Below are 12,806 nucleotides of genomic sequence, written 5' to 3'. Positions count from 1 at the left end.
TATTCCAGAATGAGGGCGTCACTTCGTAAGTTAAAAAATTCGTATACTAATCGGTTCGTAACCCAAAGTATTACTGTACATATATATACATATATAAATATACATATATATACATATATATACATATATAAATATACATATATATACATATAAATATATATATATATATACATATATATATACATATAAATATACATATATATATATATATATATATATATATATATATATATATATATATATATATATATATATATATATATATATATATATATATATATATATATATATATATATATATATATATATATATATAATATATATATATATAGTATATATATATATATATATATATATATATATATATTATATATATATAGATATATATATATATATATATATATATATATATATATATATATATATATATATATATATATATATATATATATATATATATATATATATATATATATATATATATATATATATATATATATATATGAGAGAGAGAGAGAGAGAGAGAGAGAGAGAGAGAGAGAGAGAGAGAGAGACTGTTGCCTGATTTGTTTGTAACATTGACAGATATCCATTAGCAAAAGTTGAATAATAGTTGTGTATTGAGAATAATGATAATTTTAGTAAAACTGTTGTTTTACTGTGTCTAATCATATTACATGTATTATTACCATATTATAGTATTATGATATGAACATAGCAATCTACCATTTGCATTCTGGTTTTGTTTACATTCTTAAAAAATCAACTGATGTCGTTTTACCAATATCATCACTGTTTTTAGTTGCCGAATGGAACTTAATTCAGAGATATGCCTATAATATGTAAGGTGAGAATTATTTTATTACCTTTATTGTTAGTTCATATCAAAATGTGAATCTATTCATGTATGTTGGTGGTTATCACACTGCAACTAGGTTTAGCCTACCAATGAACGTCATACATATACCTTGAATAGGCTATTTATTATGAAGATATGCCAATAATATATAAGGTGAGAATAGTTTTATTACCTTTATTGTCAGATAATATCATAATGTGAGTTGTTTGTATGTTGGTGATTATCGGACCGCAGCCGAGGCTTAGCCTACCGATAAACATTTTATACGCAACACATTTGTCCCGCGTTGCTGCGATTCAGACCAGCGATGTAGCATGAGAAGCGGTCCAAGATAAAACCTGTGAATGACTGATTCCGTGATTACTGATCCTCGATTAAGCGATGCCCCATTGTAGTCATTTATACTTGAATGTAGTAACAGGCTCTATATTATTCATTGATGTTTATTTGGTAATGTCAGTTCAGAGTAGAATATCGATCATCCTTTTTTAAAACCTACTGTGAAACCTTACTTATATGTAATAGTGTTTGACACTCAACATTGAAGACAGATCTTAAAAAATGAGAGAAAATGTTTTAAAATTTGGGAAGTACTTGTGGAAATAGTGAGGAAGAATTAAATATTATGACGAGAGAGAGAGAGCACGCAAGCATAGGCCTATCAATATAGATACTTAATTTACTTTGTAAGATTGAGTGATAATATTTTTTCAAATGTGTTTCAGAGAGAGAGAGAGAGAGAGAGAGAGAGAGAGAGAGAGAGAGAGAGAGAGAGAGAGAGAGAGAGAGAGCTGTGGTGATGGGGAAAGAAACTTGGAAGAGAGAAAAAGAGAGTGCAAGCATAGGCCTATCTATAGAGATACTTAATTCATTATATTTACTTTGAGAGATTGAGTGATAATATTTTTTCAAATTTGTTTTGAAAGGAGAGAGAGAGAGAGAGAGAGAGAGAGAGAGAGAGAGAGAGAGAGAGAGAGAGAGAGAGAGAGAGAGAGAGAGAGCAAAATCTGCTTGCATGAAATTATAAGCCTATTTATAACTACTTAATTTCATAATATTTTCTATGGGAAATTGAGTGGTGATATATATCTTTAAAGTATGTTTTAGAAGTGGAGAGGAGAGAGAATTATAGTACGTATTGGTGATGGACTTGTGATAGGGAATGGCAGAAGAAAGAGTAATGAGTCAGTGCACAGATACCTGGGAAACAGGGTTATATGGTTGCCAAGATCGTGCTGCACTATGCTAGGTAAAATTTGAAGGACCATAGTGTTCAAGTTAATTCTCTTAAGAAATTCATACCCTAATCTTGATTTAATTTGACAGTTGCCATAACTCACAAAAAAAGCTGTGTTAAATTAAAATATTTATTACCACAAATAATACCACAAATAACTCAATATGTATTGCACAGACAATTAGAGTTTTATATCGTCCAAAAATGCTGATGTGTTGGGAGATCTTTCAGTCTCGTGGCAAAGTAATGCAGTTGTGTAGGGCTGTAGGCTACTACGAACTGCTTTGTATTGGGAGCATAGCCAGAAAATCTTTGAGCTGACATGCTACTTTAACCTTGATAAAGATATATTTTTAAAGACAATAGCTTTGTAAATAGCAAGTAGCATTTGATCCATGTCAACGTTAAGGTAATCAGTGTGAAATCCGTTACGTAAGCCAGTATCCAGTGACTTTCGCTTTCCTGCTCGAAGTTCTAGGGTTCCTCCTCACATCACAGAAAACGCTCTTGCAGGTGCAACTAGATTTGCTCAACCTACTTTAGCCGTTGCAACATTGACTGCCATTGACGTTGGCTAACTTGAAACGCTTTGGAATGTAAACATAAATATAAACATAAATTTGTAGAAACTAAAATAATTACATTCACCACTTACAATAATGCAATAATAAAGGAAGAGGAGTAAATAGTTATTGTTGTGATACAATGTACTACAATGGGAAATTCACATTCCATATCTACCAGATCTCTATGAGCGAATCCATCTGAGAAATTCCAATTACTTCGGACATATATCGTGTTAAATATCTGAACGGTTTTGTTTTGCAGTTTTAACCTATATGATATAATTTGCAATGTATTTTCCTATTGTAGAGTAAATTTAGCGAGATTATGCCTATTCAGTAAAAACAAATGGGAAATTCGATGAACGAAAGCTAATGACAACTGTATCTTCATTTTTCTTGTCGATAGTACAGATAAAGCAATTCGACATGGAGCTCGAGAGTTAGCAGTGCTTTTTTCGATTGATATTCTGAAAAAACGAGAGATGTGGTGCTCATTCATGGTGAAGGGAGTCACAGTGTCTCAAAGATCTTCTCTCCTTTTTGCTGATATGGATAGTAGCAGTCTGTTTTTGCATACTACTTTAGAGTAGCTACAGAGCTGCAAAGAAAACAACTCATGATCTCCTTGCACAGTCAACCAAGCGGCCAAAGGAGACTAATCAGTCACCTTTAGTTCCTTTTGTGGCAAGAACCTCTTCAGCCGCAAGTTCCATTCTCGGGCATTCCAGTGAGGTGTGAGAGATGTGTATTTCTGGTGAAACAAATTTATTCTCAATGTGGTTCGGAAGTCACGTAAAGCCAATAGTCCTGTTGCTGAATAACCACTGGTTCCATGCAACGTAAAAACACCATACAAACAAACAAGAACCTCTTCAACCTTGGCCCTTTTTAGGTGGCAAAGGAGGAGCCCAACCTCAACTGAGAATGAACCTACGTTCTATTAAACCTACCGACTAGAAATCCGCTACTCAACCATTGTCTCCCAAGTGAGGATCCAAGGGCTGTACACCTGTAGGCGTGAGACTCCTGCACTTTTGGGAAAGATGGGGAAGATCAGTAGAACCATGGGTGAAGACAGTGCTTAGAGAAGGTTATTCGATCCCCTTCAAGGAGAACCCCCTTTAACAATCAACTTGAGGGCATATTCAGAAAACTCAAGAGAAGTTTTCAGCTTTGTCAAAGGAGGTTTCAGACCTTCTGAATCTGAAGAAACAAGCAATAGAAGTGGTAGAGGACACTGCATCAGAGGGATTCTACAACAGGCTCATCGTCGTTCCCAAAGCATCAGGAGGTTGGAGGCTGGTCCTGGACATAAGTGCTCTGAACTTCTGTGTCCAAATTATGAAGTTCAAATTGCCATGTCCAGAAAGAACCTGAGATTCATGTTCAGGAAGTTTGTCAGAGCAAAAGGTGTTTCAAGAGAAGGTGCGAGAGCTGTTGCTTAATGTTAGACATGACTCTTCTACCAGAGTGTACCAAGCGAAGTGGGCAGTGTTTTGCAGACGTGGCATCTCATCTTCTGAAACATCTATAGCCCAGCTTGCAGAATTTTTGTAAAGATGTCTAGGGGATAGTGGATACATCCACTATCAAGGGCTACAGTCATACTGAATTCTGTAGTCAGACATAAGAGATTAGACTTGGCCTCAAATCAAGACATAAATTTAATAAAGTCTCTTAACACTACAAAACAAGTTTTTAATTTTTTTTTCCCTGTCATCTGGAACTTAAATGTGGTTTTACAATGGCTTTCAGGCCCACCGTTCGAGCCTTTAATCTCTGCCTATTTCAGGGACTTAATGAGTTAGATTTTTCTCCTCGCGTTGACTACTACAAAAAGGGTCAATGAGATTCAAGCCCTTTATAAAATGCAATATGTTCCTTTCTCCTAGGGCTCTTAGTTAGGAATGAAAACCCATCCAACCCTTGGCCTTGGGCCTTCACCATCAAGAACTTTACAGGAATCCTTGGATGATCAGAAGATTGTGTTGATGTCCAGTGAGAGCTTTGAGACATTACTTGCATAGAGCAAAAAAGACGAAAGGAGATTTCCATAATTTGTGGCGTTCGGTGAAGAATACAAAGAGGCCTTTCTCAAAGAATGCCTTCTCTTTCTTCTTGAGAGACACTATCATAGAAGTTCACTTTTAAGATTCAGGAGGAAGCCTTACCTTGCTTAACCCTCTTACGCCGAAGCCCTAAAAATCAAAACCTCTCCTGTATGCCGGCGCCGGTTTGGAGTGAGCGCGGAACCGGAAAAAATAATTTTTTCAAAAAATCACAGCGCGCTTAGTTTTGAAGATTAAGAGTTTATTTTAGGCTCATTTTTTTTTCATTGCCTGAAGTTTAGTATGCAATCATCAGAAATGAAAAATAATATCATTATCATATGTAAATAATGCGATATATGGTAGCGAAAAAAAAAATTCATAGATAATTGTATTCAAATCACGCTGTGCAAAAAACGGTCAAAGCTAACGAGTTACTTTTTTTTCGTTGTATTGTACACTAAATTGCAATCATTTTGATATATAATACATAGTAAAACGATAAAAGCAACACCGGAAAAATATTATCACAAAATGATGTACGAATTCGTAACGAGCGGACGTAAAAAAAATGTTATTTTCAAAAATTCACCGTAATTCTAAATATTGTTCTAGAGACTTCCAATTTGTTTCAAAATTAAGACAAATGATTGAATATTACGATACTGTAAGAGTTTTAGATTAGAATTGCAGATTTCGACCATTTCGGACGAGTTAAATTTGACCGAATGTCGAAATTTTAATATATATATTTTTTCATATGCACATATTTCGAAGATGGAAAAAGCTACACCTTCAATTATTTTTATTGTATTCCTCATGAATTTGCGCACATTTTGATATATGAAACTCTATAAAAAGGCTAATATGAAAAGGAGCAAATATTAGGATAATGCCATGTACGTATTTCGGAGACTTGCGGCCGCGATTCGGCGCGCGGAGTGAAGGTAAATATATTTTTCAAAAATTCACCATAAATCACAATATTGTTTTAGAGACTTCAAATTTGTTTCAAAATTAAGAAAAATGACGGAATATTACTAGGCCGTAAGAGTTTTAGCTTACAATTGCGTTTTTTTCAACTATTTCGGTAGAGTCAAATTTGACCGAACGTGGTTTTTTTTTCTATTTATCGTGATTTATATGCAAATATTTCGAAAAAAGAGAAAAGCTACAACCTTCAATCATTTTTAGTTGTATTCTACATGAAATTGCGCACATTTTACATATATAAAACTTTATGTAACAGCTAATTTTAAATGGTGCAAACTTTCGACTAATCGCACAAAAAAAATCTGATTTTTTCGGAAGAGTTACCGCGCGAACGTAATTTTTTTTTTTTCATAAATTCACCATCAAATCGAAATATTGTGCTAGAGACTTCCAAGTCGTTGCAAAATGAAGGTAAATGATTGAATATTACTAGAATATAAGAGTTTTAGCTTACAATTGCGTTTTCGCCACCATTTCGGTAGAGTCAAAGTTGACCGAAAGTTGAAATTTTTGCACTTAACGTTATTTATATGAAAATATTTCAAAACTGATAAAAGCTACAACCATGGGTTGTTTTTTGTTGTATTGTGCATGAAATTGCACACATTTCCATATATAAAACTATGTAACGGCAAATTTAAAAGGGTGCAAACATTAGGACAATCGCACGAAAAAATGTATCGGAAGAGTTATCGCACGAACGTAAGGAAAAAGTTTTTTCATAAATTCACCATAAATCGAAATATTGTGCTAGAGACGTCCAATTTGTTGCAAAATGAAGGCAAATGATTGAATATTTACTATAATATAAAAGAATTAGCTTACAATTGCGTTTCTCGACCATTTCTGTGAGTCAAAAGTTTGGACCGAGGTTGAAATTTTTGCACTTATCGTTATTTATATGAAAATCTTTCAAAATTGATAAAAGCTACAATCATGAGTATTTTTTAGTTGTATTGTGCATGAAATTGCGCACATTTTCATATATAATACTTCATGTAAAGGATAATTTAAAATGGTGCAATAATTATGTCAAAGTGACGAAATAATTTCCGAGATGTGTCACTGATACTTTTTAGTGCGATAAGAAAGAAATTCGCGCTTGCGCGCCTGCGTAGTGATTGTAAACAAAACAACGCCTTGATCCGTGAACTCCCAGCATCCCCCAAGGCGCGTGATACAAAAGTTTTCGGCTGGTAGGCCTATAAGTATTTTTCCGCGAATTTTTAAAAAAAACTTTTTTGTTTTTTAGCCGACGTATGATACGTCCAATCGGCATACGGGAGACATTTTGACTCGACGTTTAATACGTCCAATCGGCGTAAGAGGGTTAAGGTAAAAGCACATGACATTCAAGCTGTAGCCACGTCTCTGGCTTTTCAAAGAAATCTCTCGATTCTATTATTCAGTCAACTTACTGGAAATGTTGATCAATATTTGCAAACCACTATTTGCAGACCACAGTACATTAGGTCAGTTTTCCACAGCTAGTATGGTATTAGGAAATCAGGGGTAGAAGTGATTCCTTTATTTTCTCTATCTCCTCGCCTCTTATAAGGTCATCGAGTTTATGAGAAGCCTGGAGGTGCTTGGTACCTCAAGTACCCACCAGTTGTTTCTTTTTAATCAGTTGGGCATTGGTTTTTAACTGGTGTTCAGGTAATAGTGTTTGGTTAGTTATGGTTGTGTCAAGCCCAGGGCAAGGGCATTGATCTTTACTTTGGCGGTCATTGGAGTACTCCTTGACCGCAAAGTTCCCACGGAAGTAGGGACAATACCCAACACTACAGTCGTCTCGCTACAGGTTGAGATGAGCAACGAGCAGAGGCATTATCTTCCTGTAGTTTTCTCTCCAGGTAAGGTTACACCTGCTCTAGCTCTCTCCAGATAAGGTTACAACAAGCATTCCCAAAATGCTAGCTTTGGCTATTTCAATTAATTTTCATTCACAAATGTTTTGGAGTTGTACATCCCCATGAGTCCCGCCCCTTATCAATGTGGGATTCAGCAATGTTATTACTTACTATGAGATTCAGGGTCTCTGTAACACGGTTTTTTGGACTTTGCTCCTTGTCAAAGCATCGGATGTAGCTGAAAGTTGACATATGTATATTTTACAACCACACACAAATTGTGCCAGCATTATCAATAACCTAAACCCGATAGTTTTAATTTTTATAGAGTAAAAATCATCTAGCCGACGCCATGGCCAATGATTGCGAGCCAAGAGTCGAAAAACATTCATTACGTAAGCAAGGTAAACACCTTTTGACGTAATGTTGCCCCGCCCATTCACCAGACGGAAACTCCATCTGCTCTGAAACCCAAAGACTTTATGAATGGCGGAACGATACATAGATGTCGGTGGGGTATCAGTGCTAGCGTAGTAATACTACTGTAGCAGTAGTGCCGCAACAGTATAGCAGTAATATACATGAATTAAACGTTTAGGCCAACTGCTGGGATCCTTGAGGATCATTTAGCACTTCTTACAACTACTCGAGAAATTAGTTTTTCTAGCCAGAAGTTAAATTTTCTAATCCAACAATTCCCATGATAGTCTTCAGTGTTATCCTGAATTATAACGAGGCCAAAGTGGGTGGAGCCTCATGAAGTCATCATTCTGACGATAATTATTGGTGAAGGCTTAAAGCCAATATACGGTCCCGGCTATTTTTTTTTTTTTCTTCAGTAAATAGGTAGATAGCCAATAAATAAAAATTGCTTGACATTGGATATAGCAGTTATCAAATCAAGCTTGTCTACTATGTTTTTGAAAATTACCAACTATTCCCTACATCTTGTCAATCTGATTGTGACCTATAAAGTAGACTGTAATTTCTTAAGAAACCTATTTTGGGAGTTAGACTAATAATCGAAGTGTTTTTGTATTTATTAACATATTTTGTTGGTTTGTTCATTATGACAATTATCAGTGGAGAGATTCCAGAGTTCATAAAGGTGTACTGCTTTGCTTGTATTTAAATTTGTATGTCATTGTTGCCAGAGGTTTAGCCTTCGTTACTTATAGCCAATCATCCATCGAGAAAGGGGGAAGAAATGCTGTCATAAGTTACGTAACGAGTGCGTTCGAAACCTTTTCTCTGAGTAAGTTGGCCCGTCTTCAAAAAAAGTCACTTTTACATTATAAGTACCAAATTTATTCAACCTACGTAATGCAGAATACAGTCAAAATTTATGTGTAGATATAATATGTATTCTGAATAAGCGTTATATTTATGAAATGCATAGATAAAAAGTTATTGCGAAAAAACCGTGTTACAGAGCCCCTGAATCTCATAGTAGTAAGTTACCTATATAAAAATGACTTATAATAGAAATAGATTTTATATATATTAACCAAGTAATTACATAATCAGAGCCCTCCTTCCTCCCCACATAATTGACATAGACCATACACGAACTGAGCTCATTAGCTATGTTGTACCTATTCTTTCCCCTGATGTGGGCGGAGCACTTACCTTACCACTTACCTACACCAAAAAACAATAGAGCACTAGTGTGAATTTTAAATTTAATGTTGTCATTAAAGTAGCAACCATAGCTTTGTAATTTATTGGTAAGTATATATAAAATCTAATTTTATTATAAAAATATAATTTTAGAGGAAAATAAGAAAATTCAGTGCAAAGAAGAAAATAACTCGGAAAAATATGACAGTACACTACCACATTCATGGAGGAAATTGCATCAGCACAAGTTACCTACATATAAAGTAAAACAATTAAGGAACTCAGACAGGGATTAAGTACCAATTAGCATTAACATTCTCTCCTATATTTGGTGACTATATCTTGTTTGTTTTGTACAAAAATAGAGTGGTGTACAGTGAAAGCATGAACAATGATGACAACAATTTATAAGAGGAAAAGTGAATGAAAATATATATATTTTTCCTTGTACACCATAATGCCTACTTTTCAGTACCTGAAAGGGAAGCAGGTGGAATACAGAAACAGTAATATATACTGCCACTCCAAATATCCTGAAATTGTATTGTTAATGCATTAAGTCATTACAAAAAACCTTACCCTTTGGCATTGACATAGTAATTAACTTCATTCAAGTTAGCTTGTAAGGAGAGAGGCCATAATGCCATACTTTGTATAAAAATTCTAACACCTTTATCAATGTTTTTCATTTTTCCAGGTGACAGGAGAGTTCATCTTCAGCCTCCTAGGTTTGCCCATAATGATTGCATGTTTATGCTTTTGGAGTCATGTTGATACAAGAGATAAAATGCGATCAAATAACTTTGCACTTACAGGACCTTCTTAATGTCATGGTACATTGCTAGAGAATGGTAGTTAAATATTATATTTATTATTTAATACTGAGCAAGTGATGATGGTAATGTATTGCTCTTTACGGTGTGTTTGTCATTCAGGTGATTTACACATTTATTTTATTTTGTTTATTGTTGAATGAGAAAGAAATTTGTGGAACATTTACAAGAGGTGTTTTTGCTAAGTGGTTAGCAGGTCATGTATATCCTTCTGGTTAATGGCATTGGCAGTTGATATTGTCAGAAACCATACAAAATTTATTAATTGAACTGTATAGTATTTAATTTTATTATAAATTTATATTGGCACACTCAATTTATCTTACCGAGACAGACATATTTCTTGTACAGAAAAAGACAGTAGCAGTTTCATGTTCATTCAACTAGAATAATAGGGAGTATATATTTGTTGCTCTTATTTTATAGTGTCATGTGTTAGCGCGTAGCCTGTGCTGAATTCAAGGCTTAAGTGCGTGTCACTTATATGTTACCTTAGAGTAGGAATGTTCTTAGCTTTCAATGTTTTGTCTCATATGTTTATTTGTGTTTTTCCGAGGGATATCTTGGCATAAAGCATTTAATTTCCAGACTGGAAATTCAAATATTTAGTCACTCACAAAATATAGAGAGGAAAAATACTATCAGAAAGTTAGAAATATACTAACATCTCATTTCAATTCATTTTATTCAAGTTCAAGAGAAACATTTCAGTTTGTGTGTATTATGTTGTCATTTGCAGTAATATATTTTGACTTGTAAACCAATGAAATCAACAAATAAGTCTTGTTTCCAAGTATATCGTTAGTTGTATGAAACTTGATTCAGGGTACATTAGTCTTGTTTCCAAGTTTATCCTAAGTTGTGTGAAACTTGATTCAGGGTACAATCATTTCACAAAAGTTAAAATTTGTATCACAGATGAATAGATAACTAATAGCACAAGGCACTATATTTAAATTGCTGTTAAATTTAAGCAAATTTCAAGAAAGGAAATTAATTATAATTTCTTATACATATCTAAAGTTATTACAAACAGTTAAAGCTTTAGTTGTCTAGTCGAAAGTGGCTTAAAGATGTAAGGTACACAAAATACATTCTACCTTGACTTTTGTATTTGTGCCAAAAATGTAGCCACTTTTATTTTATATCTGTCTTTATTAGAGATTAATGTTTATGTAAAAAAATAATGCCAAAATGCTGTGTAATTTCTTTTACAACATTCATTCTTTTTAGTCTTTTTTTAAAAATAAGTTGGTTATAACTGACTTTACATATATCTGTATATATGATAAAACCCTAAATGTTGCAAGGGTTACCTTCCTAAATAACAAATAAAACACTTGCAAAAGTAGTATGAAAACTATGCCATGAGGAGAATAGAAGTGGGGGACCAATAACAAGACAAATTTGTTGAAACAAAATATTCTTCTACATTATATATGTCAGTTGTGTTTAAATACACATAAGTTACAGTGAACCTGTGAAATTTTTAATGGCTTTATAATTTAAATAAAGGATTATTCTTAATAAATAAATTGTAATGAATAAAGAGGCATTTATCAGCAAAATCTTTTGTCATCCTGAATTCATTTTAAGATACAGGAACAGACAAAGGATGTTAATTTTGAAGAAGATTACTGTACCAGTGTGAAAAGTTATTTTAAAACATTAAAGGAAGAGTTTTAAGCTGATGAAGTTGAGGCCATTGTAAAGTGTCAGCTTGACAGATCAAAATTCTGGCTGGAAGTTATTTTTGGGTTGCACATAGCACTGTAATCAAATGTAATTATATGAGAACAAGTATGGGATTATGCTGCTCTTGCTTTCTATCAAAAATTTTGAAGCATGGACTTGCGATGCTTATTGAAAACTGGAGCAATGCGATACTGATATGTGTTCCCTTCTACATATCCATTGTTATTCATACGACTTCGAAGTTCTTCAATAGTAGGATGAGAAGATTTGAAAGCAGTTTGGCCTCTGCTGGCTTCTTGTTCCCATCGAGTGCGCAGAGCTGTTACATGACCTGCAGGGAAAAAATTACTTATAAACTAGAAAGTAGTAGCATATAAATATTTGCCATAATAAAAATAAAACTTCAACAGACAAATTTTGGAAGTACGTATAGGCTGATCATCTCGGGAAGATGTCATTATTTTTTAAATAATTTAATACCACAAGTTTGTTTCACAATAAATCCAGTACGTATAATTGTAATAGCCAACCAACTCCATAGACAATGAACTGGGACACTTCATTCCCTTCAAAAGAAAACTTGGTTGACAAGTAGGTGTGCACACTGTGAATCCCTGGGTATCTTGGTTAACTGAATAAATTTTTCTTAAAATAAATTTCTGTAATTTTCAATATCAATAAAGAATATGTATTGTTATTGTGGTATACCAATTTAGTTAGATTTGATTTGTGAAAGTTTGGTCAGATGACCTATCACAGAAATAATGTAGGTAACTGCAATTTTTCAGGTATAAAGTGCTTGTACCTTTTTAGTGATCAGTAGTTTTTAGAGATTTCTTTTATACTTAATCTTTTGCTCTTAGAAAAAACATACATAACCTGATTTCCACCTGGTTTTTTCTCTCTCTATTTTCAGTTTTAGGTTATTTGTTTGATAAGTTCTTGGGCTGATTACCATATTTTTCAATGTTGAGGGGCCGGCCGGCTAATGCTATTTGTTTAAGGACAGGATTTGACAATCATACCACTTGAAAAGGTGACTTGGGGCATCTCCAAATCACATATGTTTTTGCCTCTAACCTTCAGTTTTGTGATGGCAGTG

The 12,806-nt window shown here is 33.8% G+C and overlaps 2 protein-coding genes across 6 annotated transcripts in view; one reads left to right on the top strand and one right to left on the bottom strand.

Annotated features, from left to right (window-relative positions):
• Nucleotides 1-11,577, top strand: part of LOC135220562 (uncharacterized) — a 120,698-nt gene extending 109,121 nt beyond the window's left edge. Inside the window, exon 7 of the mRNA XM_064257785.1 lies at nucleotides 9,874-11,577. Within this exon, the coding sequence (XP_064113855.1) occupies nucleotides 9,874-10,002 (129 nt within the window). The 3' untranslated portion in view covers nucleotides 10,003-11,577. The remainder of the gene's footprint in view (nucleotides 1-9,873) is intronic.
• Nucleotides 11,233-12,806, bottom strand: part of LOC135220561 (serine/threonine-protein kinase TNNI3K-like) — a 211,609-nt gene continuing 210,035 nt past the window's right edge. For all 5 annotated transcript variants that reach the window (XM_064257781.1, XM_064257780.1, XM_064257783.1 and 2 more), the window contains one exon: nucleotides 11,233-12,035. In XM_064257781.1, the coding sequence (XP_064113851.1) occupies nucleotides 11,839-12,035 (197 nt within the window). In that variant the 3' untranslated portion in view covers nucleotides 11,233-11,838. The remainder of the gene's footprint in view (nucleotides 12,036-12,806) is intronic.

Source organism: Macrobrachium nipponense, chromosome 2 (assembly GCF_015104395.2).
Source record: "Macrobrachium nipponense isolate FS-2020 chromosome 2, ASM1510439v2, whole genome shotgun sequence".
Taxonomy (NCBI): Eukaryota; Metazoa; Arthropoda; class Malacostraca; order Decapoda; family Palaemonidae; genus Macrobrachium; species Macrobrachium nipponense.
The sequence above is the reverse complement of the archived record's forward strand: the minus strand, read 5'-3'. Positions and strand labels throughout refer to the sequence as shown.